This window comes from Chiloscyllium plagiosum, unplaced genomic scaffold (assembly GCF_037043375.1).
Source record: "Chiloscyllium plagiosum isolate Xiang-an unplaced genomic scaffold, Cpla_swu_hap1 HiC_scaffold_19, whole genome shotgun sequence".
NCBI classification, from domain to species: Eukaryota; Metazoa; Chordata; class Chondrichthyes; order Orectolobiformes; family Hemiscylliidae; genus Chiloscyllium; species Chiloscyllium plagiosum.
In genome coordinates, this window is record NW_028270157.1 from 55,532,572 (window position 1) to 55,560,434 (window position 27,863).

Below are 27,863 nucleotides of genomic sequence, written 5' to 3' on the forward strand. Positions count from 1 at the left end.
ACAAAAAGTCTTGGTATTTTCCTTGGTCCCATCTGTCAAATTTATACATCGCCCTTCTATGCCTTCTTAATTTCCTTTTTATACTTTTGAACAGCCTCCCCTTTTTTAATGCATACCTGACACATGCTTCAGTCTTTTTCTTTATCAAACACTCAAAACATTTGTCTTGACATATGCGAGGTTCCCTGAACTGGCTGCCTTTGCTCTTAAGAGGAACACGCTTGCTCTGAATTTTCACTACACCACTTTTTAAAAAAACACTCACGTTTTCCAAATGTAGACTTACATGCAAGTAGCTGCTCCAAGTCTATGTTTGCCAGATTCTGTGTAATAACATTGAAATCAGCCTTCCCCCAATTTAGATACTTAATTTCTGCATTATCCTTATCCCTTTCTATAATGACCTTGAAGCTAGAGCTATGGTCACTATCTCCAAATAATGCCCCCCGCCCCCATTCAAACTTCAAGTACTTGACTGGCTTCATTTCCTAGGAATAGGTCCCGCACTGCCCCATCTACGTGATAATAAACAAAACTTTAAAAATCTAAGTCTGCCTGCCTACTTGGGTCTACCTATGTACTAGTGCAAAAAGCTCTGCTGGATATACATTAAACATTCCACCCTGTCACATCCTTTCACACTAGGACAATCCCAGCAAAGTAAAAGTTCCCTAAAACTATAACCCTGTTTCTCTCACACCTTTTTGTGTTTTGTTGACATATCTGCTCCTCTATCTCCTTCTGACTGTTAAGAGGTCTTCGAGTTTGGAGAAGATTTGTAAGAGGTCTGGAGTATAATCCCAGCAAAGTAATCTCCCCTATAAGGCAGCATTTGAAAAGCCTGCTAAGGCATCCTCCCTCATTTCTGCAGTAAACATTTTCCTTTATCAATAATATAATTCCGCTACCCCTCTTACTGTGCTCCCATCCCACCCCAACCCCCACTATTGTGTCTGAAACTTCGATACCCTGGAATGATGAGCTGCCAGTCCTGTACTCCCTTCAACCATATCTCAGTGATTGCAACAAAATCATATTCCCATGTGCTGATCAATGCGCTAAATTGATCCACCTTACCAGTCAAGCTCTTACATTATAATATATAATAATATAGCTTTCTAGACTTCTCATGTGCAGAATCCAGCCCATGTTTTCTACACCTACCGGATTGACCTTCACATTCCTTCCATATCTGATTGCATCTTCAACCTGGTTTCACATCTGCTTTGTGCCCCCTCCCCCAACTTTCACTGCAGCATGTTTGTTCTGCAATGTGCGGAGTGCCCGGCCTTTGCACAACGGACAGTTGGAGTGTAGGGTGTGGAAGGAGGGGCCTATCTTGACATTGGTGTCATGAGGAGGATGTTCTCTCAGGCAGACTATAGTTTAGATTAGATTACTTACAGTGTGGAAACAGGCCTTTCGGCCCAACAAGTCCACACCGACCCTCCGAAGAGCAACCCACCCAGACCCATTCCCCTACGTTTACCCCTTCACCTAACACCACGGGCAATTTAGCATGGCCAATTCACCTAACCTGCACATCTTTAGACTGTGGGAGGAAACCGGAACACCCAGAGGAAACCCATGCAGACACGGGGAGAATGTGTAAACTCCACACAGACAGTTGCCTGAGGCGGGATTTGAACCCGGGTCTCTGGAGCTTGTGAGGCAGCAGTGCTAACCACTGTGCCACCCATTAATAACACCTTTGACATGAAATGAATCCCAGTGTTTTAGAAAGTTGGCTGACTCCACGGAAACTGCTGAGGAGTGGGAGGAGTTGTTTTCCACAATGGAAGTCAGCAGGCCACCCACAAAAAAAAATCCCAGAAATCAGAAACACTGGGAATGGGGTGAAAATCCTGGAATCAGGATCTCCATGCTTCATTTTTAAAATGCTCCCGAGATCCCAGCTCAGTCAAAAACACTTACATGACGTCCTTAGGTTTAAGACCTTATAGAGGTTTATAAAATCATGAGGGGCATGGATAGGGTAAATAGACAAGGTCTTTTCCTCAGGGTAGAGAAGTCCAGAACTAGAGGGCATAGGTTTAGGGTGAGAAGGGTACGATTTAAGAGGGACTCAGGGGCAACCATTTCATGCAGAGGGTGGTGTGTGTATGGAATGAGCTGCCAGAGGAAGTGGTGGAGGCTGGTACAATTACAACATTTAAAAGTCATCTGGATGGGTTTAGAGGGATATAAGCCAAGCACTGGCAAATGGGACAAGATTTATTTCTGATATCTGGTCAGCATGGATGAGTTGGACCGAAGGGTCTGTTTCCATGCTATACATCTCTATGAGTCTGTAAGTCGCCAACTCCAAAAAAAAAACAATGGAAAACATCCAATTTAAAATAATTTCATTATTTCAGTGAAACACAATAAATTTCTCCCCAAGTTATCAGATGCCACAAAACTAAGCTCAGTGCAACACTGCAATAGTTGACATTTCTAATACTTATGATTTACACAGCATTCGTCACAATAAGGCGGACAGCTGAGACAAGAGTACAGCTTACCTGTTCGCTCTTAACTTCTGGATATATTTGAATTTTGGAGTCAGTGAACCATTGGATGCAATTACAGCCTAAAAGTGATCAGTTTGAAATAGCACATACGTTACAATGTTACTGGAGCTGTGGCGGACAATAAAATACACAAAGCGAAGTGCTGAAGGTCACTTACATTCCGAATAACCGGGGTTAAACCATTCTCCTTTTCAAAGGGTTGTGTAGCATCAGAGGTCAACTGTAGTTGAAGGAAATCAGACACTCCTTTTAGAAATATCAAATAAAATTTGGATTTAAAAAACATGCCTAAAAGTGTGTCAGTCTCCACAAAGGCAGCTAATCCAATTGTAAACATTAACTCTACATACATTATCCAGGAACAAGAACTTATGCTATATCAATCCAAGTCAGCTGTTCAAAGATTAACTTCACCACTTCGAAATGGCAAGTACAAATTCCACTGTTTGGAAGTAAAACACTGGAGAATTCTTAAATAGTAACAGAGAAAGGCAGAAATGCCCAACAGGCTGGCCTGAGAAGGTGGAGATCTGAAATCACTTCTTTATTGCATGGGGAGGGAGGGCATGCACATTTTGTAAAGCCAGCTACAAGATAACTCAACAACTCCCTCCATTCATGTCTGATCTTGACTACCTAGGCACATGAAACATAATGTCACAGATCAGACCTAGTAAAAGCAGGTCTAAATTTTGCCAAGTGATTTGGAGAGGTGAGGCATCTCTTTGGATATTCCAGGGCATCTCCAGGGGAGGTCAGTGTCACATTAATCCTGGCCTAATAATTAGACACTCATCAGATGCTGACTAACTCCCTGGATTAGTGCACTTTAAAACTGTAAACTACATAATAAATTATGAAACAGATTCTACAGAAGGCTGATTGATTTCAGTAATTCCAGCTTACAAACCAAAGCAGACTAACTAGCAGACAGAGTTGCAAAATTGTATATACAAAGCACAGTGTACTTAAGGATGAAATCTCCGAAAGGGAAGATACACATGGAAGAGACAGGTACCCTTTGAGACTTAAATGTAGACATGAATGTGCATAAGTTCATATTCATCAAATGTGCATTAGATATAAATATACTCCTTGGAACTGTCAAAAGCAAGAATCAAAGCAACCCACTTTAAAGGTTTTCCATTAAAAGAAGCTAATGTTTAATTTAAAAAATGCTATTGTGTTTTGTTGACAATGTTTCCATTACTGGATTAATTAATTAATGCATGACTGATTTCACAACCTTAAACTGTCACATTCACATACCGAGGCGAAAGTGAGGACTGCAGATGCTGGAGATTAGAGTCGAGTGTGTGGTGCTGGAAAAGCACAGCAGGTCAAGTAGCAACCAAGAACATGAAAATCAATGCTTCGAGCAAAGGTCCTTCATCAGCCCTTCCTGATGAAGGGCTTTAGCCTGAAACATCGATTTTCCTGCTCCTCAGATGCTGCCTGACCTGCTGTGCTTTTCCAGCACCACATTCCCGTACCTGCCATTCCAAAGACAGAATCAGCTGCAAGTGATTACAGACTTGGATTCGAACTCTTGAATTGCCCTCTTGTGGGCCAGGGGCAGCGGTAGTCCCCCTCCCTATGGACATTGGTAGCCTGGGTTCAAGTCCCACCTGCTCCAGAGGTGTGTAATAACATCTCTAGACAGGTTGATTAGAAAAACAAGTCAAATTTGCAAAAGACACTCAAATTCCAATTATTGCTGATATCTGGAATTAAGCACTTGAATGAAAGGATTGCTGTTATAAGGGATTATGTAGTTTAAGTTATGTAAACATAATTATAAAATGCAAGAGGTTATTCTTTTGCATAAATTCTGCAACTGACACGTTGAACTTTATTTCATCTCAGCACGGGCCCTGATGCCTGTCTCTGGTGAATTAATTGGAATAATAGGTGTTGGGCAATGAGTGGTTGGCAGGGGTTTTTAAACTAGCACAAGTTGTCACAAAGTGAGCACAGCACTTTTAAGGAGACTTGAGTGTGTAGAGATGCATAGGTTGGCACAATGGCTATAAAGGACTAATTGGGATGGATAGAAGGACTGATGTTGGCATGGAAGGCATGGGTAATGGAGATTGGTTGGGGGAAAAAGGTTGCATGGCTGGCAATGGAAAGTGTGTGGGGGATTGACAGGTTGCGAAGGGTAAGGGCTACAGAGATATTTTATGTCACTTTTTTTAAAAATGGCTTTCTCACTTATTCACAGGATGTGGGCGTTTGTGACATTTATTGCCCGTGCCTAATTGTTAACATTGCTGTGAATTCTTCAACATAGAGCCAGAGGGTCAAGTCAGGCCTTCTACTCAGCTTGCCTTCACACCGATGAGACTTCTTACTTGTTCTAAGGTCAGTTGGCCTGACTCCCATAGAAGCTAGGTGTACCAGAATGGAAATCACTACTTCGGAGGCAATTACTCCCACATCTGTCTGCCGAACCCGGAACTGTCTCAACTCTTCACTCTCAACCCTGAAGAAAAGATTCAGGCCGTAATTTTTTAGGTCAGTGACACTTTGGGAAAGTATGTGTTTTTAAATAAGACAGGAAAAGGAGGAAAGAATAAACTGGGATGTCTATGATAGGACAGATGGACGGACAATCAGATGAGAAAAGGAATGATAGTAAAAATCTAAGAGACAAGAAATAGAAGATATATCAAGAGATGCAGAGATCATGGAAAAGAAAATGCAGATTCATTATTAACAGCTGCCATCAAAAAATGGAGATTATGATGCCAAATTGGACAACTCAATGTAGGTTCCAGAAGACTTTAAAAACATCAAATCTAAAGATAAAATCCTGTTCCTCAAACTTAGACTGAACTTCATTGAAACGTTGTTGGAAATCAATGGTAAATAAATCAGAGCGGGAGTAGAGCAAATAATTAAACACGCCAGGGCAGTGCTTGTGAAATGAATGGAGATGTTTGATAATGCAAGGACCCAATTTGCAACCATCACCGAATACACATTCCCCTCCACTTCAAATATTTGCAATGGAAATGAACATCCTTTCTGTGACATAATGGTCCTCTCCTCAACCACCCACTTCCAACAACTCCTCTGTTTCCTACAGGACCTCACCATGCAATCAAAAGGAGGTACAACAACAAGCCTTTTTCCTCCTGATTTTGCATCCTCCAGGGCCTCAATCTCTGCTTTCAGGTGAAACAGCAATTCCCTTGTACTTCTTTCAATATTGTATATTGGGCCTGCCATGGCTCAGTTGGTGGAAATCTCTCTCTCTCTCTGAATAACAAGGTTCTGGAACTTGAATCTAAATCTCAAAGCTGACAATTTAGTGCAATGCTGAGGGAGTGCTGCACTGTCAGCATGTTTTATTTCACAGGAGACATTAAATCCACCATAAATGCAACTCTTCCTTTCCTTTTTGCTCATAATGCAGTCTCTTGGAGTGACGGGATTACTGCTTCGCCAAACAACCATTCCAGTACACAAAAGTGTCCCTGAGCTTCCAGTGGCTCGTCAGTTTAAATCTGCACCTCACCCAGCTCTGGTCTCTCTTCCTTGACCTCCTCGCAGTGGGCCAATGAAGCCCACCATGAGCTCAAGAAGCAGCACCTCAGCTTCCGATTCCAACCATTAACACAAACTTCAACTATTTCAGATCATTTTCTCTGACCTCTTTTTATTTGGGCAACAATTGTTAATGGTGATCCTTCTATGCCCATTTACATCTCCTCTCGGCATACCTTTGCTTCTTTAGATTAGATTAGATTACTTACAATGTGGAAACAGGCCCTTCGGCCCAACAAGTCCACACCAACCCGCTGAAGCGCAATCCACTCAGACCCATTCCCCTACATTTACCCCTTCACCTAACATTACGGGCAATTTAGCGTGGCCAATTCACCTAACCTGCACATTTTTGGCTTGTGGGAGGAAACCGAAGCACCCGGAGGAAACCCACGGGGAGAATGGGTAAACTCCACACAGTGGACTGAGGTGGGAATTGTCCCATTACAGCCTGTCTTTGCTTCTCATTTTCATTCAAATTGTGATTTAATCTCCTGTCTTCTACTCTGTAATTGGTACCTCCCTTTTTATACTTTACTCCCTTCCAACCTTTCCCTGATTTTGGGATCATCTCACGGTGTTCCCAGATCTGGGGAAGGTGATCAACGGAAATGTTAACTCCATCTCCCTCTCAACAGATGGTGCCAGACCAGAGTATTTCTAGCATGTTCAGTTTTTGTTTCAAATATCCAACATTCTAAGCATATCAATGAGATTTGGTCTGACTTACAAAAAAGTATTTAAACTTCCCTGCGGAGCATGTGAATGCTAACCCTATCGCAATGCTCGGAAGCAGACTAGCTAAAACCATTCATAGACGAGGTAAAAATAAAACTAAAGAATAAATGGGTGCGCCATCTCATTTTTCCACAGTGGGATGGATTCCTATAGTGCAAAACAAAGGACAACCAATTAACTACTCCTAAGAATCAATGTTCCCAATTACATTTGTTGTATAATAAAAAAAGTGTCAATGCATCACAAATAAGATGCAGTTATTTACTATACCATTTACAAATGTAAACCAACTGCTTAATTGTTTGCAAAGTAATCTTTGTGCTACACTGGAATAGTAGAACAAAGAATATGAACCTTTAGGCACTGTTTGATTTAATGTGTTGCTTGTTTAAAAGATGACAAGGAAAATGATTAGCCCGCATAAAGATATTAATGCACTGCCTGAAAGTGTGTGTCAAATAATGAAGGATACTGTGTCATCTAATCTGGTCACTTCAGGCTCCATATTAAGAGTGTAGCTGGTGATTTTTCAGGTCAGAAATGTCAGGTTAGGAATGTCATACTTTATAAATGGATATATTTTAAACTGTCTCTTAAATATCAAGAGATAGTGGAATTAGGGCTCTCGATTACTACTAATTCACATTTCTGACAGGATGCCAGACCCATGTGATTCACAGTGCCACGGAGGTAAGTTTGGGGAGGGAAACATCCACAGGAACTCATTGTATTATCCAGTTATAATGTTTCTAATATATCCAGGAAACTCAGCAGCTCAAAATCATTCTGCACCATCCCGAGAGACAGAGCAGATAAGGCAGAGGCAGATAGTCCTATACCTGAAGCAGAGAAAAGGCTGACTCTATTGGCAATCATGCAGAATGCTGGGGACTTGAAGGCAGTTGGAAGACTTGCCTAGCTTAGGCTATAGAGAAGAAATGCAACCCTTACAGTAAAAGTCAATTCTGGAAGTTTATCTGACTGGGGAAGGAAAAAGAAATCAATCCATCAGGAATGATTTTAGACTGGTTCCTGGAGAATGAAGTATCCACTGAAAGAATGGTGTATAATTGTTGTCTAAAAATTTTAGCTCTGCTCAAAGTTTAAATGGAAATTGTTTTTTTGTAGTTTAAAAGTGAGTGCTGCCTGCAAAACAGTGTTTAGTCAATGTTTTTAGCTTGTTGCAGGAAAAGTCTTACAACTTGAAATCTTTTTGTGCGATTTTTTCAGTCAATCAATCACTGGAAACTGAACTCTCTCTATAGAGCGGTCATAATGATTTGATCTAATTTACCTCAAGCAATCGGAACTAGTTTCCAACCCCCAAGGAATATCTTGCTCTATCTGCTTTGTCTGTCATTTGTTGAGTAAGATCTCCCCAAACACTAGGTAAGTGACAAACTAGAGCAGCTGATCCAAGACCGGGATGCTTAGAACTCATGCCTGACAACAAAAGGGAGGAAGTGGGATGTAGTTGGGGGGCAGGAGGGGGAAGACCACACAATGTCATTGGTTACATCCTTTCCTTATGACCATGCATTTTACCATTTCCCATATATATGGGCAAAGCTGGTCTCCAAAGTATTCCGTGGCTTCAATTGGCAGCTGTGCAGGCAGGTTGTCTATTGAACACATCAAGATCCCATTGCCTTCTAGGCTGCAAGTAAAAACAATTATATACATTGCAATTAACCCAGATCTGCTGTGGAGGAAAATCTTGCTTTTGAAGTGAGTGTCTGAAATTAAGAAGAGATTTTCCAAAGGCATGCCCTTAATATGGAGTTTTGCTTGGATGGACACACACACCACACCCCTACCCACCCCCCTCAAAAACATAAATCAGGAAACATTGGGCTTGCTTGGGGCCAATTTTCATCCTCTAACTGCAAATGGATGTGTTAAGCTCAACTGGCTTATGCCACCATGCTTTCAAATGTCTCAGCCCTAGACTCTAGTATCCTCTCTCAAATTATTTCCCACTCCATCATTCTCTCCTCCTTTAAGATGCTCATTAAAACATGCCCCTTTCTTCAAGGTTATGGTCCCAATTTGTAGCCTGAGTATTCCTGCAATCTTCCATTAGATATCTTGCAACATTAAAGACATCACATGAATACAAGTAGTATTTTTGTTGGATGCTTAAAACACAAATATTTTGAATTCTCACACATACAATATACAGACTTACTTGTGTATAGATTTAAATGGGGATACTTCATTGTCTTTTGATTTAATCTTCTATTTAAAGTCAGAGAGATGTACAGCACAGAAACAGACGCTTCGGTCCAACTTGTCCATGCCGACCAGAAATCCTAAATTAATCTAGTCCCATTGGCCTGAACTTGGCCATACACAAATCTAGATGCCTTTTAAATATTGTAATTGTACCAGCCTCCATCGTCTTAATTCATGCACGCACTACTCTCTGCATGGAAAGGTCCCTTTTAAATCTTTCCCCTCTCACTCTAAATCTATGCCCTCTAGTTCTGGTCTCCCCCACCATAGGGAATGTCAAAGTCTTTTTTTGAAAAGAAAAGCCCTGCATGGAAATTGGTCACAAATCGAGTCAGAAAAGTGTGGCACTGGAAAAACACAGCAGGCCAGGCAGCATCCAAGGAGCAGGAGAATCGACGTTTCGGGCATAAGCCCTTCTTCAGGCTTATGCCAGAAACGTCGATTCTCCTGCTCCTCGGATGCTGCCTGGCCTGCTGTGTTTTTCCAGCACCACGCTTTTCAACTCTGGTCTCCAGCATCTGCAATCCTCACTTTCTCCCACAAATCGAGTCACAAAGGCTTTGGCTTAAGTCTTACTTCACAGCATCGAACACGAAAAACCTGGTCTGACACTCGAGTGGAATACTGAGGGACAGCTGCTCTGCTGGAAGTGTTGTTTCAGGTAAGACATTAAACTGTTAAATGCCTCTCAGATGGCATTAAAAGATCCACAAAAATATTTTTGCGGAAGAGCAAGGGAGTCATCCTGGATGATCAGAACAACATTTACCTTCAAGTAACATCAAAAAAACCTTCATTATTGCATTATTATTTATGGGAGTAGCAAGTACTTTAGGATAATCGTTTGAAACAACTGATTCAGTGCTGTGTGAAGCTCCTGGATGTAATTTACTGTTAACAACATAGGGAATCCTACCGGTCATGAATAATCTGTTGTTCTGCATCGTACATACAAAATGGCATGTCAATGGACGTGCATTCAGTCATAAATTCAATGGAACCTCCAGTGTCAGCAGAAATGTCACAGATTGCCAAAAACCTAGAAGACAGACACAACACAACACCTCACGTTATACAATACTCACACACTAGGAGCAGAAAGAAGAGATTGTGCATGTTTGGGGAGTTGCGATAGGTATAAATATGCCACTACACAGTGAAATAAAAGTCAAAGATATAAGAAAGTATAAGCAGAGTTATCCCATATGGTCCGTCAAGCCTGCTCCCCTTAACATTTAACACAACAATGAAAATCTGTGCGTGAACGCTTTTCACGGAAGGCGTTTTGATAAACCATTCATAAGTAAGCAAGTGCTACAACCATTGGTTTATAATCAACCCACCTGTGGGGTAATTCTGGGCAACCTTCACTAGCTGTGTCAAAGTCTTTGGCCGATGCCAGCAAATTGTAAGCATCCGAGCGGTTAAGTAATCGAGGTGTATCTGGATCCCAGTAAATACCGTTCACCAAACAAGTGGTATATGGAGCAATCTAAAAAGTATTGTGGACATTTTAGCATCTTTAAAGCATAAAGCCTTCACAGTTTAAAGTAGTTAGCCAAGACATGCTCAAAACGCTCGATCTTTCCACTTTGAGAGTACAAAGAGATCTAGGATTGAAGGTGGTGAAAGAGGCTCTCAGCATGCTCGCTATCATCAGTCAGAGCATTGAGTATTGGAGTCAGGGTGTCTTGCTTCAGTTGTACAAGATGTTGGTAAGGCCACATTTGGTGTATTATGAGCAATTCTAGTTGCCCTAACATAGAAAGGATATTAAAGTAGAAAGAGAGCAGAAAATATTTATTTGAACGTTACCTGGACTGGAAGATTTGAATTAGAAGGAGATTTTGAATTAGGAGAGGGACTTACCCCTCACCCCACCACCACCACTTCCCAGGTGTAAGAGACTGAGCTTTGGCTGATGGAAGTCTATAAAATCATGAAAGGCATCGATAAGGAAGATAACCAACAACATTTCCCCATGCCAGGGGAGTCTAAAACTAAAGGACATAGGTTTAAGGTGAGAGGGGAGAAATACAAAAGGGTCCAGAGGGGAAAATTCTTACCCCATGTAGATTGAGGTGAGTAGGAGAAAGTGAGGACTGCAGATGCTGGAGACCAGAGTTGAAAAGTGTGGTGCTGGAAAAGCATAGCAGGTCAGGCAGCATCCAAGGAGCAGGAGAATTGACGTTTCGGGCATAAGCCCTTCTAGAGGAATGAGGCTGGTGTGCCAAGCGGGCTGAGATAAAAGGTGTGGGAGGGGGAATTTGGGGGAGGGGCGCTGGGAATACGATAGGTGGAAGAAGGTGAGGGTGAAGGTGATAGGCCGGAGAGGGGGTGGGGGGCGGAGAGGTCGGGAAGAAGATTGCAGGTCAAGAGGGCGGTGCTGAAGCTGGGGTTAGGACTGAGATAAGGTAGGGGAGGGGAAATGAGGAAGCTGAAGAAATCTACATTCATCCCGTGTGGGTGGAGGGTCCCTAGGCGGAAGATGAGGCGCTCTTCCTCCAGGCGTCGTGTGACCAGGGTCTGGCGATGGAGGAGGCCAAGGACCTGCATGTCCTTGGCGGAGTGGGAGGGGGAGTTAAAGTGTTTAGCCATGGGGCGGTTGGGTTGGTTGGTGTGGGTGTCCCAGAGGTGTTCTCTGAAACGTTCCGCAAGTAGGCGGCCTGTCTCCCCAATGTAGAGGAGACCACATCGGGTGCAGCGGATACAGTAAATGATGTGTGTGGAGGTGCAGGAGAATTTGCGACGGATACGGAAGGATCCATTGGGGCCTTGGAGGGAGGTGTGGGCGCAAGCTTTGCACTTCTTGCGGTTGGAGGGGAAGATGCTGGGAGTGGGATGGTGGGGGGTGTGAACCTGACGAGGGAGTCGCGGAGGGAGTGGTCTCTCCGGAATGCCGATAGGGGTGGGGAAGGAAATATATCCCTGGTGGTGGGGTCTGTTTGGAGGTGGCAGAAATGACGGAGGATGATACGATGTATCTGGAGGTTGGTGGGGTGGAAGGTGAGGACCAGTGGGGTTCAGTCCTGGTGGCGATTGGAGGGGCGGGGTTCAAGGGCAGAGGTGCAGGAAGTGGTGGAGATGCGGTGTAGAGCATCGTCAACCACATTGGAGGGGAAATTGCGGTCTTTGAAGGAGGAGGCCATTGTAATTGGTCCTCCTGGGAGCAGATGCGGCTGAGGCGAAGTAATTGTGAATATGGGATGGCATTTTTACAGGGGACAGGGTAGGAGGAGGTGTAATCTAAGTAGCTGTGAGAGTCGGTCAGTTTGTAGTAAATGTCATTGTTGGATTGGTCGCCCGAGATAGAAATGGAGAGGTCTAGGAAGGGGAGGGAGGAGTCTGAGACGGTCCAGGTAAATTTGAGGTCGGGTTGGAAGGTGTTAGTAAAGTGGATGAACTGTTCAACCTCCTTGTGGGAGCACGAGGTAGCGCCAATACAATCATCAATGTAGCGGAGGAAAAGGTGGGGGGTGGTGCCAGTGTAGTTGCGGAAGATGGACTGTTCCACATATCCAACGAAGAGGCAGGCATAGCTGAGGCCCATGCGGGTGCCCATGGCTACTCCTTTGGTTTGGAGCAAGTGGGAGGATTGGAAGGAGTGGTTGTTAAGAGTGAGGACCAGTTAAGTCAGTTGAAGGAGGGTGTCAGTGGAAGGGTACTGATTGGGTCGGCGGGAGAGGAAGAAGCAGAGGGCTTGGAGGCCTTCGTGATGGCGGATGGAAGTGTATAGGGACTGGATGTCCATCGTGAAGATAAGGCGTTGGGGGGCCGGGGAAGCGAAAATCATGGAGGAGGTGGAGGGCATGGGTGGTGTCCCAAACGTAGGTGGGGAGTTCTTGGACTAAGGGGGACAGGACAGTGTCGAGGTATGCAGAGATGAGTTCGGTGGGGCAGGAGCAGGCTGAGACAATGGGCCAGCCGGACCAGTCAGGTTTGTGGATTTTGGGCAGGAGGTAGTGCGGGGTTGTGGGACTATGAGGTTGGAGGCGGTGGATGGGAGATCCCTTGAGGTGATGAGGTTATGGATAGTCTGGGAGGTTATGGATAGTCTGGGAGATGATGGTTTGGTGGTGGGAGGTGGGGCAGATGGAGGATGTGTCTGCGAGTTGGCGTCTAGCTTCAGCAGTGTAAAGATCAGTGTGCCAAACTACCACTGCGCCTCCCTTGTCTGCTGGTTTGATGGTAAGGTTGGGGTTGGACCGGTGAGAGTGGAGGGCTGCGTGTTGTGAGGGAGAGAGGTTGGAGTGGGTGAGGGGGTGGACAGGTTGAGGTGGTCAATGTCGTGGCGGCAGTTGGATATGAAGAGATTGAGGGCGGGTAAGAGGCCAGCAAGGAGTGTCCAGGAGGATGGGGTGTGTTGGAGGCGGGAGAAGGGGTCGTCAGAGGGTGGGTTAGAGTCCTGGTTGAAGAAGTAGGCGCGGAGGCGAAGGCGGCAGAAGAAATGCTCGATGTCTCGCCGCGGGTCAAACTCTTTGATCCAGGAGCGTAGGGGGATGAAGGTGAAGCCTCTGCTGAGGACTGATCGTTCATCCTCAGAGAGTGGGAGGTCTGGAGGGATGGTGAAAATACGGCAGGGCTGGGAGCTAAGACCTGGTGTGGAGCTGGAGCTGGGGGGGGGGGGGGGGGGGGGGAGTGGAGTTAGGCATGGGGGTGGGGGGTTAGGCGTGGGGGCGGCGCAGGTCGCGGGGGCGGAGATCAACGCGGGAGTGGCGTAGCATGCGGTGTTGTCCTTGAGCAGGTGAGTGACGTCACTGGGGGCAGTCGTTGAAAGTTACCTGGACCGTCTCAGACTCCTCCCTCCCCTTCATAGACTTCTCCATTTCTATCTCGGGTGACCGACTCAACACAGACATTTACTATAAACCGACTGACTCCCACAACTACCTAGATTACACCTCCTCCCACCCTGCCCCCTGTAAAAACGCCATCCCATATTCCCAATTCCTTCGCCTCGGCCGTATCTGCTCCCAGGAGGACCAATTCCACTACCGAACAGCCCAAATGGCCTCCTTCTTCAAAGACCGCAATTTCCCCTCCAACGTGGTTGACGATGCTCTCCACCGCATCTCCTGCACTTCCTGCACCTCCGCCCTTGAACCCTGCCCCGCCAATCGCCACCAGGCCAGAACCCCACTGGTCCTCACCTTCCACCCCACCAACCTCCAGATACATTGTATCATCCTCCGTCATTTCCGCTACCTCCAAACAGACCCCACCACCAGGGATATATTTCCCTCCCCACCCCTATCAGTGTTCTGGAGAGACCACTCCCTCCGCGACTCCCTCGTCAGGTTCACACCCCCCACCAACCCAACCTCCACTCCTGGCACCTTCCCCTGCAACCGCAAGAAGTGCAAAGCTTGCGCCCACACCTCCCTCCAAGGCCCCAGTGGATCCTTCCGTATCCGTCGCAAATTCTCCTGCACCTCCACACACATCATTTACTGTATCCGCTGCACCCGATGTGGTCTCCTCTACATTGGGGAGACAGGCACCTACTTGCGGAACGTTTCAGGGAACACCTCTTGACACCCGCACCAACCAACCCAACCGCCCCGTGGCTGAACACTTTAACTCCCCGTCCCACTCCACCAAGGACATGCAGGTCCTTGGCCTCCTCCATCGCCAGATCCTGGCCGCACGACGCCTGGAGGAAGAGCGCCTCATTTTCGGCCTAGGAACCCTCCACCCACACGGGATGAATGTAGATTTCTTCAGCTTCCTCATTTCCCCTCCCCCCACCTTATCTCAGTCCTAACCCCCAGCTTCAGCACCGCCCTCTTGACCTGCAATCTTCTTCCCGACCTCTCCGCCCCCCACCCCCCTCTCCGGCCTATCACCCTCACCCTTCCACCTATCGTATTCCCAGTGCCCCTCCCCCAAAATTCCCCCCCCCCCCCCCCCACCTTTTATCTCAGCCCGCTTGGCACACCAGCCTCATTCCTGAAGAAGGGTTTATGCCCGAAACGTCAATTCTTTTGCTCCTCAGATGCTGCCTGGCCTGCTGAGTGTTTCCAGCGCTACACTTTTCAACTCTAGATTGAGGTGAGTGTCAGGAATGGGTTGCCAGAGGTAGTGGTGGAGTAGAGTACAATTTTGTCATTTAAGGAACATTTGGACAAATACATGGATGGGATGCACGTAGAGGGGTACGGACCAAACACAGGTAAACAGGATGAGTTAAATGTGAAAACTGCTGACATGGACAGGTTGGGCTGAAGGGTCTGTTTCCAGGCAATAAACCTCATTGACTGTAATTACAGATTTATAGATTTGTTCAGGGATTATAAAATAACAACAGTATTAGTTTGTGTTTGTGTGGTAAATTTAATTCAACTGAAGTAGGTTAGTGCAGATCAGGGGCCATGGTAGCGAGTTTTGGTAAGGCAGGCTAGGCTCAATATCAAGGTTTTGTTACTGTTCTCCAGAGAATAGTGGTTCCGTCAATCAATTATTAAATTCCTTCCAATAAGCAGAGTCTGTTTCTGTCTGGATTGGAGATAATTTTCTCTTGAAAGTTAGGTGCTATTTGGTACCAAAGGGATCTCCAAGGCTAGCAGCCATAGTCTGAACGAATTTCTATCTTTTTCCCCTAATTGACTGGTAGCAAAATTTATTCTTGGGTGGAGTAGTGAATCAATGCAATATGTTAAAATCCTATAGAACTGGCTAAATTTGATAATGTTCTGCATATATATCTTGTATATCAATGGAAAAATCACAAATAACATCAGTCAATGAGTCGAGTCAGAAACAGTCAATATGCCATCTCTCTCTCTCTAGCTAGGCGAGAAGAATGGAATTGGCAATGCTGAATTTTAACCATGGATGTTCACCCTCTGACAGTTGATGACCTTGCAGATAAACTGGACAGAAAAAGCGAACCAAAGAGTGTTAAAAAAAACTGCCAAGCCTCTGAATCACTATGCCAGATTGTTAGAACAATTTCTGAACGGCAGATGGAATTTAATTTAGATAAATGAGAAGCGCTGCATTTTGGAAAGGCAAATTAGAGCAGGACTTATACACTTAATGGCAAGGTCCTGGGCAGTGTTGCTGAACAAAGAGAATTGAAGTGAAGGTTCATCATTCCTTGAAAATGGAGTCACAGGTAGATAGGATAGTGAAGGTGGTGTTTGGTATGCTTTCCTTTATTGGTCAGAATATTGAGTAGAGGAGTAGGGAGGTCTTGTTGCAGTTGTACACGACATTAGTTAGGACAGTTTTGGAATATTGTGTGCAAATATTATCTGGTCTCCCTCCTATTGGAAGGATGTTGTGAAACTTGAAAGGGTTAAGAAACGATTTACAAGAATGTTGCCAGGGTTGGAGGATTTGAGCTATCAGGAGACATTGAGTAGGCTGGGACAGCTTTCCCTGGAGCTTCGGAGGCTGAGGGATGACTTTATAGAGGTTTATAAAATCATGAGGGGCATGGATAGGGTAAATAGACAAGGTCTTTCCTCTGGAGTGGGGGAGTCCAGAACTAGAAGGCGTAGGGTGAGAGGGGAAAGATTTAAAAGGGACCTAAGGGACAACTTTTTCACACAGAGGGTGATACATGTGTGGAATGAGCTGCCAGAGCAAGTGTTGAAAGTTGGTACAATTATAACATTGAAAAGGCATCTGGATGGGTATATGAATAGGAAGGATTTAGAGGGATATGGGCCAAATTCTGGCAACTGGGACTAGATTCGTTTAGATAGCTGGTCGGCATGCACGAGTTGGACCAAAGGATCTGTTTCCATGCTCTACATCTCTATGGCTTTAAGTGTGGGGTGCAGCTCTATCCGGGTTGAGTTCAGCTCAAACAAATTTTGATTGGAACATAAATTGTCCTGTTGACAAGAATGTCATGCAAATTTGATAGGAACACAAACAATGGTATCAGCAGGACAGCTGCTCATCAAATAATCAAAGAAAGCCATAGAAAGTTAGCACAATGGGACAGCAAGCAACTAAGAAAGCAGATGGTACACTGACCATTACTACAAGGCAATGGATGTATAAGAATAAGGATGTCTTGCTACAATTGCTAAAGGGATTTGGTGAGACTACATCTGGCATGCTGCGTGCAGTTTTCATCTATGTGCATTTCAAGAAAGGCGTGCTTACATTAGAGACAATATTGAGAGGATTCATTGGATTGGTCTCTGGGATGAAGGGCTGTCCTGTGAAGAGAGGATGGGTACATTGGATCTGAATACTCTGGAATTCAGAAGAATAGCGGAGTATCTCACTGAAATACTCAAGATTATGAAGGAACTTCACAGGGTGGGTACTGAGAGGCTGTTTCCCCTAGCTGGAGGCACTGTCAGGATTAGAGGTCAGTATTTTAGGTCTGAAGTGATGAGAAATTTTTTCACGCAGTGATTGAAAGACTCTGGGATTTACTAAGCTATAAATGCGTCGTCATTTACCAGAGATAGATTTTTGTACTCTAAAGGTATCAGAGGATCTGGGGAGTGAGAGGGAAAACTCAGGCACAAGATCATCCAATATCCTATTAAATGGTGGAGCGGGCTCAAGGACCAGAATGTTTTCTTGTGCTCCTTTTTCCTTTTGGTCATGGGAGTTCTGTAAAAACCTAGAAATATCACCAAGCCACTTCAAGACTAAAGACAACACTGAAAAATGGTCGGAGGCATAGGAGAAATTCTTTCCTTTGCAGTTTCTCAAAAAATAACTATAATCGGTCGATGACTGACTATAAAACTGGAGCAGCCAAGACACTAAGCTTAATCACCTAGAAAAACAACTGCCCTTCAAATAAATTTTGGGTTCTAGAATATTCACAGTGCGTCATGTAGTGATTATGTTTTATACAAGCCAAACGTTTTCTTGTTTCTTACGTCAACACTGAAGCGCGAGGTGTATATTTGAGGATGGTGTTGATATTCCACAGGGTCATATTTCCCATCACTCTTTCTAACAACGTGATGATGACGGCTCAGAACTGTGCAGTAAACTTTTCTTTGATCTATGCAATGAATCACAGACAGTTAGTTCCAAACCGAACAGCTCGCAATACCTCAATTCCTGTTATTTTTGATGAAGAACAGAGAAAGCCACATAATTTGGTTTACTCCCCTCCCCATTTGCCAGATTTTGATAATTATTATCTAACTCTCCTGCCCCAAAGAGTGCCAGTCATTTCAAGACCCGGACATGAATGGTAGCCATTCCATTTTGTATTGTCTGCTGGTGACAATGTCAAAGCAGAACAGGCTCAATGTGCTGAGGCAGTGTAAGCAGGGTGGGTCAGGTGGCACAGTGGTAATTTCTCTACCTCTGAGCCACGAGGCCTAGGTTCAAGTCCCACCTGCTCCAGAGATTATGTCATAACATCCCTCAACAGGTTGATTTAAAATGAGTTTAAGCGAGCAGCCTAGTGACATTATCGCTGGACTGTTAATCCGGAAATTATGATAATATTCTGGAAACCCAGGGTCAAATCCCACCACATTAGATGGTGAAATTTGAATTCACTTAAAAAAGAAAATATGGAATGTAGAGTCTATACAATGATCATGAATCGATTGTCAGGGATAGCCCACCTGGTTCGCTAATATCCTTCAAGGAAGGAAATTCCCATCCTTACCTGGTCTGACCTCTAGGTGACTCCACACCCACCGTCTGGCCTATTAGAGATGGGCAACAAATGCTGGTTTAGCCAACAATGCTCTCATCTCATGACTTCATAAAAAAGAACAAATGCCAAATACTGCCCTATGTAAAACTATTCATCAGGTCAAGCTGTACTGTGTCCTTCCCCATCACTATTTGTTAGGTGGTCACATTGTTCATATACTGATGTGTAATGTTCTTTTATGGTTATATAAAAGATGCAAGTCACATGACAAATACAGCCAATGGGGATTCTGTGGCAAGTATGAAACCAGTTCTGAAGTAATTTGATTATTTTGAGCATCATTCTTTTGTAACATAATCACAACTGATACGAAGGAAATTTTTCAGTTGCCTGTGTTTGCTTGACATCAAAAGTGCAGACGGTAGGTGCAACTGAACAGCTTCTTCCCGCAGTTATTAGACTTCTGAATGGACCTCTTAAATTTTAAACTAAATGTTGATTTCGCTGTTTGTTCACCTTCTCTGCAGCCATAACATTGTACTCCTCACTTGTTGTATTACCCTATTGCACTTTGTATGATATGATCTGCCCATACTGCACACAAAACAAAACATTTCACTGTACCTAGGTACATGTGACAATAATAAATCAAATCAAATCAAATCAGAACATGACTCTTTCAGCATTCTTCTGAGAACCGTTTGACCCAGTCAATGACATCAGGCTACGAGCAGGCAGTGTTCAGTGGGCTCCCCATACACAACACTAATACACCTGGGATCAGACAATGCACAGTGTGCATGGTGCTGAGTTCCGACAAACATATCATGCTAAGACAAGCAAGCTATGACATATGAACTTACCAATAATAGTACAAGCTAAGACATATGCAATGCAGTAACATACCAGAGTTCAGACAAACACACAACATTCTCACTTCTGAGTCAGACAACAGTGCTCAGATTCCCTAGTTCAGACAATATACAGCATTCACACACATTTCGAACACTGTGAGGAGAGCCGTGGGCATGACAGTGCACAAATACAAGACATTTGTCAGATCAGATTATTATAAAAGTATTGGATGAATCAAATTATAACTATTAAATACCTCCAGACTGAAAAACATCTTGCAGCTCATGTGGTTCAACAAATTCACAAGGAAGTTCAGTGAATATTTCCTGTGTTCCCTGGAAAGGAACAGCAGTTATCAAGAAGAATATTTTGTTTCATCCCATTTTCAATGTCATTGTTTCAGATTTACGTCAAAGGAACTGTAAATTATATAGCGTCTATAATGGTAAAGTAGGAAACAACCAAACTTGAAACAAAAACTCAAAAGAAACAAAACGCTTCAAAACTCTTGAATGTCTTTCAAGAAGTTTCATTGGAGCAGTATGCAATAAAATTTGTAGAAAAGCAGCACTTTCTAGCAAAATGTAACAAAGGTTTCTATGTAGTTAACTTCAAATAATCAACAACCCTTGAGAATGTAATTATTCTGCTCTTTCATTGAAATGTACAACTCTTAAGATTAGAATCATGAAGTAGTTACATCACAGAAGGAGGCTATTTGGCCCATCAAACCCATGCTTGCTCTTTGCAAAAGGAATTTAGCAAGCTGCTCCCCTTTCACTTCAGGGCTTTGTTCAATTCCCTCAACAAGTCCTCCCTCACTCCAAAAATCCTCAGCTCATCCCCAACCTCAGTTCATTGAAAATAATAGTTATCTTTCTCCTGATACTAATCCCCAACTCCTTCAAAATACTGTTAGTAACTGTACACAGGGTGGCTGTAATAGGGAGAATTCAACGTCAGCATTCCTTCGTGTGGCCTTTCAGTCTGTATACAGAACTCAGTTCTCAATGTGTGAAAAGTTCTAACAGTGAGAAATTATTTTTGAGGTATAAAGTCAGAGCAAAAATGTGCTTGTTAAATCACAAACTATTTAACACAATTTCTTGACAAGGTAAAACAAAATCCATTCATGAATTGGAAATGACAGATGAATTCCTTTTCTTGCAGTTGTACTAACCCAATGCACACAAACAGCCAGCTAGCAGGACTGAATCACCACTCACAGTTTATTGAAAGGTCTACAAAAATGACCAACAGGCATGGTTTTAAAAAGACAATTAAATCTAACTCCCCTGGAAATGACCATGAAGACAACTACAGCTCTGATTAAACAGAATTAAAATTGCACAAGCATTGAGCAATTCATATTAGATATAGGAATTTGAACATTGTAACGAGAATCATGTTAGCTAAGCTAAGGAACAACAGGCTCCATAAATTTCTGGATAAATGAATACAATGTCTAAATAATCCCAAGTGTATGAACAGCTATTTTAACAATCAATTTAAGATAACACATGAGCATGTACTGTGGCTTATTTATACTGCCTAGAAGTTATCTACGTTTTTGTGCAGAGATCAGATGTCTGTAAACAAAAGAAACATGTTAAAGCCCTGTGGCTTTCTTTTAATTACCTTGGAGTTTGGGGGAGCATTTCCACTACCCCCCCCCCCCCCCCCCCCACCACCCACCCTCCATTGTTTATTCCATGGCAACACATCAACTAATCAGATTCAACTTTCAAGCAATCAGCATCCTTTTCTCCTGTAGTATAAATTGTTGTGATCATCAGATATTCATTCATTTTTCCTGATGTGAGTAAGACAACATTTCTCTTTTCAGCAACATTCTGTGTCTGTACAAGCAAGTGAACATGTAAACTGCTAGTCAAAAAATCCAAAAATCATCTTGTTCATCTTCTATCATCCTGACAGTCACATGATGTAACAATAAAGGAATTGTCAACTGATTTTCAATCATTAATGATGCAAGGAAACCTCTGAGCGTGACAGTTTTGAGAACCACAATCCACAGTTAACTGCTCCTTCCAAGCATTATTTCGTGACTTAAAAAAAAATTAATGCACTGCATCCCAAAATGTTATTTTCTGGAATGCATCAAATTTCTATTTGAATACATTGATGTTACCATCTTTCACCATTTCCCCAAGGAGCTACTCCATAGGCTGACAAGTCACTGACTGCAATATTGATTTTGAATTTAGCGTTCCCCATTCTCAAGAAGGACCCATATCCAAGTCATGTTCAACCATACTGATTCAAGTGAACAAAAAAAAGTGCACTGAATCCTCAAAAAATAGTGGTGTTATGATAGAATTACAATGCCATTTTGAAGGGCATCCCACATTCCAATATCACCATTTGCTTACGTATTATTTCGTATCTCCTTCCCTTCTCTGAATTTGCTGACTCCCACCACAAATTGCACTGCAGCACAAAATGTCAAAAACAATAACTTTGACTGCGTCGATAACATGGCAAACTTTACTGCACTCTTCCAACTCTCATTAGCACACTAAGCAGAACAAAAATCACTGTACTCGGTTTCCCAGAACCAACTCCTACGTCTATTAATGCTTTTTCCTGTACAAGATCTGACAATTTTAAGTTGTAAGCAAATTAGAAAAATTATATATTTCACAGATGTTTTTTTTGACAGAACATTTTTGTAGATAAACTGAGAATATATAGGGGTCTCTTCGGCTCAATAAAAATTTGTGGGCTTATTTTAATTTTATCCTACTGGAAAGAATACCAAAGAGACATTTAAAGTAATCAATTCGCATTATCACTAAAGCTGTGAAGAGCAAGTTGACAGGAGTCCATTCAGGATTCCAACCTTAACAATGCACCCAAGCCATGTGGCTGTCTGAGAATACCAGGCAGATGTGAGCATTTCTGAGAGTGTTTCATCTCTGCAATACCATCAGACTTGCCCAAAATATTACAAGCATTCCCCTCAAACTTAACAAAACACATGCAACCTACCTTGGAGACATTACCGGTACCTGTGAACACAAACGTAACTGGTCCAACGGACTTCGGCATTAAACCTAAGGAGATCTCGTAACCGCAGTCCCGCACAGCTTGCACTGCCTGGGCACTGTTCCTGTAATTGTGAGCCATGCCAATATGCTGAAAACAGAATGCATCGACTGAATATATCAATGCTCATTCATAAAACACCTCACCGGCTGACTCCAACTCAGCACTGATTGGCTCCATGACTAGATTCACTGGAAGGACTTCATTGAGGCTGCCTCTCCCCAACATCATCCCTCCACCACTATCTTCCCTACCCCCACACCACTCAAAAGGTGGGAGCTCCATCACACTTCAAGCACAGTTACAGGAGCAAAGCAGGACGACCTCTGTGGCAAGTGCAACCTTGAAGAGTGGCCCTAAAAGATACACTCACAAATAATTATCATAGACCTGTATTGTTAGATGGTTTTAGGATGGATGAGAGGTTTGGCCTTTTTGTAAAGGGTTTGAAAATTCTGGTCCCAGAATCTATCCATTAAAAATCCAAGTATTTGAAAGTAAAGCTTCCCGAGGACAGTTGCATTTATTTTTAAAAATTAGCAATATTATGAATGAGGATTTTCTGTTAACACCAAAGTAATTTATCTATATAGACACCAGAAGTCCCGGGCTGCTTGAGTGAGCATTTCTCAGTCTGAGTCCAACTTAGCCTCTGTGTCCCAGGATTAGGGAGGTCCTAATTGTTAACGTCTGGTTCATCACAATTGTTAAATGTTTTCATTAAGATTAAGAGAAATAAAGGGAAGACCACAGTGACATTTGTTTTTTTTTAAATTATTCATGAGATGAGGGCATCGCTGGCTAGGCCAGCATTAATTACCCATCCCTAATTATCCAGAGGGCAGTTAAGAGTCAACCACATTGGCTGTGGGTCTGGAGTCGCATGTAAATCAGACCAGATGGCAGTTTCCTTCCCTAAAAAGGACATTAGTAAACAGGTGGGTTTTTCCAACAATCAGTAATGGATTCATGGTCATCATTCAGCACTTTAATTCCAGTTATTTATTGAATTCGTAAGACTAAGTAAGTCAATAAACTCTCTGAACAACTAAAAGCTGAGAGTTTTGATTTTCATCTCACCAGCCGGATTGGATTCCATTAATACTGATATGAATTCAACAGCCCTGACTGGAACTTGTGTCAGGAGAAGTTAGGATTCACACTCATGTACTGTTCTGGTGAGCAACATTCTGAAATCTTTATCTAGGAGAACATAAATCTTAATCTTGAACAATGCAACAAGTGCAACTAACATATCTAACCTCCAGCAAGTAAGACTATGTGTTCAAAAGAACAGGGTGGAAAGAAATTAAGTTTAGAGAGTACTGACAAAATAAGAATAAGTCAGTCGTAGGATCAGGAGAGATAAGAGAATCTGAGCCTGCTCTGGCATTCAGTAAGATCATGATTGGTTAGTTTTTGGTCTTAACCCCACTTCCTTTCCTATAACCCTGGAACACCCTTGTCAATTAAGACTCTCTGTAACATCAATGTACAGAAAGGCCCAGGCTGCACTACTGTCTGAAAAGAGAACTTCAAGACTAAAGCCCCTCAGAGCAAAATCATTATATTTCAAACAGAAGAACCTTTATTTTTAAACTGTCCCTCCCAATTCCAGATACCCCAAAAAGGAGAAGCATCTTCTCAGCATCTACCCAATCAAGAAGCTTCAGGATCTATTGCTTCTCATTCTACTAAACTTCAGTGAGTTTTTGATCCTACCAATACCCTAAAATGTGTTGCAAGACTATTCCACTTTTATGTTCCAATCCTTTTGCAATAAAGGCTAGCATTCCACATACTTTCTGAATTACCCAAAGTGCCTGCATGTTAGTTTTGTGATTCATATGCAAGGTCACCCAGATTCCTCTGTACATACATAAAGTTCAGTATTACTCTAGTTAAATATTATTCTGCTTTTCTATTCTTACCCTGCCTAAGTGGACAACTTCACATTTTATATTATACCTCATCTGCAAATCTTTTTTTCCTCACTTGTTTCTCCATATTGCTTTGGCCTCAATTTTCTTGGAATCTTGAAGATTCCATGGCATATCCAAAATGGAGCTGAAAACCCTGATCTAGAAGTTGCACCTTCATTTCTGAGGGATCTTATTTTTGTGTGACGGGGAAACACAAACTCAGCAGGACCAGTTGAATTCATTGTTGAAACCATGTGGATAGATACATGAAAACAGAGTGACAATAAGACCAGTAAAGGGTCAATTTAGATGTGGGCTGCAGAAAATTGACTTAGAGTTTATAAAGGGACCATGGGATCAGTGGAGGGGCAGTGATTGGCATGGAGGCTATAAAGGGCCATTGAAGGTAACTGGAAAGTTTGGCATAAGTTGAGATCCACAGAGCATGGGGAGCAGATGGAGCAGTATGAGGGCCAGAGGACTTCAGTTCAGGAAAACTGTGATGAAGTCTTAGGGAACCAGAGTGGCATTTTAAACAGCCTGCCTTGATATTGTACAAATCTGTGTCTGTCTCTGAAATGTTTCCAGGAATAGCCAGCATAAATTCAACATGTACCTGCCCCCATCTTGGGAGTGAAATCTAAGTCTTCGTTTCCTCATCATTAATTGCTTTCCTAGCTATCAGCAAGTTTGGTTATACTACTGTCATTTCTTCATCCAAGTTATTATTGTAGTTTGTAAATAATTGCAGTCCCAGCATAATTCCTGTGGCAGTCTATCAGTTACAATGGAACCAAACTGAAAATGACCCATATATTCCAAATCTCTGTATCCTGTTAACTAACTAATCCTCTATTCATGCTAATATATGACCCCCAAGAACAGGAGTTCTGATCTTCTGCTATACACTTTTATGGAACACCTTAGCAAATCCAAATACATACTCCATCTAATGCTTCCCTTTTATCCATCCTGCTTGTTACATCAACAAACCCAGGAGCACAATACTACATAAAAGCAGGAAAAATAGAGGACCCTTACCATGAAAGGAGTGTGGTGGCCAAGAGCAAGGAAGCGCAGTCCCAAACCATGTAAAATGTTGATCATTCCTGTTACAACCAGCAGGAGGAAAGAATTAGGAAAGTATTGGTCAGGTTATCACGTGTTTGTTCCAAGAGGAAAAGGTTACAATGGGATAAACGTACCTGCTACCCCAGCCCATTTGCCAAATGCCACAATTCTTGTCCCTTTGCTATCCACCATTTTTTCATAATCAATGAGGCGGATTTTCTAGAAGTACAATAAAAAGGAACATGAGCTCTTTGGGAGTACAGCTTCTCACAGGTGATTAAATATAGTTAGCAACACCAAAGTATTAACTTGCATTTAATGTCTGAGTGAAATAGAAACTCAAATTCGAATTAAACAAGGTCTCCACACAAACTCAAAAATTCTTCCGTAAAATAGTACACTGCAATGCAGCACTCTTACAATGACTCAAAAACAGGGAAACTGCTGCCAACTGCAAAATTTAAAACAAAACAGAAAATATAGGCACTTTCAGGAGCTCCATTTCCATCATGTTCCTTTCTTATTTAGATTTCCAGCATCCACAGTCCCCTCTCCCCTCCCCCACAAGAAGATTTCATGGAGGAAGTTACTCAACATGCACATTATTGTGTAAAATACACAATAATTACACAGAATAAAGAATAGTTATAGTATCTTGTTAACTGATTTCTTACTATTTTTGCAGGGAGATGGAGTTCTTTTTCTAAACAAAGAATTTCACTCAACTGTTTTGCTCTTAAGTATCCACCCAATCCAAAGTTTTTGTTGATTTAATCGAATCACCTTTAAAAAAGATTTTATCTTTCGTACTATGGATACACATCTATTTTTTTTAAATCACATTAAAGGTGTTCACAATGTTGGTTCCTGATAGTGTGTAATCGACACAATTGCCCATTTCAGTTTCCACAATTTCAGATTCTGTGAGATCAACAATATAAAAGTTAGCATGCCAAATCAAACCGTCACATATTAATTAGGCTTCTGTAAAACAAAAATGCAATCTCAACAATGACAAGGGACAGGAGTTTTGCTTTCAGTTAGGCCCCAGATGTCAGGTAGGGGGCAGAATCATGCACTGTGTCGAGCTATCTCATGGCAGTGATTTCCTCTGAGTTAGCCACTTTGTGTCCAGAGAGTGGGCCAATTGTCCTTAATCTCTTGATGGTGGAGGGGCTAATAGGAAGCCCCCCAGCTCAGGAGGAGCTGATGCCTGCCATTTTAGGTGAGATAGGCAGAGGGCATCCATCTATTAAACTAAATATGGTCACAGCAGCCAGGCTGTCATTGCATTGGAGGAACCCCTCTATACAGAATGGCCTGTGAGTTGTAATCAGAAAAGCAGAACAGTCAACTTCTCTACAGAGCAATAAGCAAGAGTTGCCAATATCAGAAGGGGCTTACAAACTAGGTGAAAAATTTCAGTTGGCTTCTAAAAATAATTACTTAAGGCCAATTAACTTACATTAATTGGCTACGTGCTGCTAGAAAATACCAGCCCTTAACCCTTCTCTGGGAAAATGGCCCCAGGGTAGGATATTGCTGACAAGTTGGCAGTCCACCTCTGTACTCATCCAAAGAGTGTCAGTCTGAATAGCAAGAGAATTTCCAACAGATCTTGAAGCCAACACATTCAGCCTCTGTCTGTATTCATTATTATCACTAATGATAAAGATGTGGAAAATGTTCAAACAAAGAAATCTTACCAGGGGTGTAAAGGCCACTGTAAAAGGTCACCAAAATCAAACTCAAAATATTTTCTAACAAACATTCTATTATACCTTTTCAATGATAGCATCCAGAAGAGGCATATTTGCCTCTTGGGCTTTAATTGTGTGTGAAAAGAAGGCATAAGTCTTTTTAGGTATCAGCTTCTCCACTGGAGGACTTTTCACTCCAATAATTAAAGAAGCCTCAGAGATATCTTCCTGGATTATAGCCCCTGCCTGCCGATAATCCTAAAAATGAAAACATTATAAAAATAATCAGGTTTTTTTCCCACAGTGAACTTCAAACATATTGAGTCTCAGCAAGGCAATATGTCAGAGATAAACAAGTTCCTTATACCATTTGGTGATTTTGTGTTCTTACTTACATTCATCACTTACTCATGATTAGGTAAAGGAAATTAAAGTTTGAGATAGAGTTGGCAGGGGAAGATTAGAAATCTATATAAACTTTGGGGAACAAAGGGTATCAGACATTTAATGAACATTTTAGGCATTTCAGACTTATACAAATGTTAATAATGCAAGTTTAAAAATATGTTTGCTGCAAACATTAGAATAC

At 42.6% G+C, this 27,863-nt stretch overlaps 1 protein-coding gene across 2 annotated transcripts in view; it reads right to left on the reverse strand.

Annotated features, from left to right (window-relative positions):
- aass (aminoadipate-semialdehyde synthase) overlaps positions 1–27,863 on the reverse strand; it is a 73,838-nt gene that overhangs the window by 27,612 nt on the left and 18,363 nt on the right. For both annotated transcript variants that reach the window (XM_043709191.2, XM_043709192.2), the window contains exons 3-13: positions 27,356–27,532; positions 25,709–25,793; positions 25,545–25,612; positions 22,525–22,671; positions 19,769–19,847; positions 17,918–18,045; positions 10,403–10,551; positions 9,976–10,098; positions 8,370–8,481; positions 2,692–2,754; positions 2,526–2,593 (exon numbers count right to left, since the gene is read on the reverse strand). In XM_043709191.2, the coding sequence (XP_043565126.2) occupies positions 2,526–2,593; positions 2,692–2,754; positions 8,370–8,481; positions 9,976–10,098; positions 10,403–10,551; positions 17,918–18,045; positions 19,769–19,847; positions 22,525–22,671; positions 25,545–25,612; positions 25,709–25,793; positions 27,356–27,532 (1,199 nt within the window). The remainder of the gene's footprint in view (positions 1–2,525; positions 2,594–2,691; positions 2,755–8,369; positions 8,482–9,975; positions 10,099–10,402; positions 10,552–17,917; positions 18,046–19,768; positions 19,848–22,524; positions 22,672–25,544; positions 25,613–25,708; positions 25,794–27,355; positions 27,533–27,863) is intronic.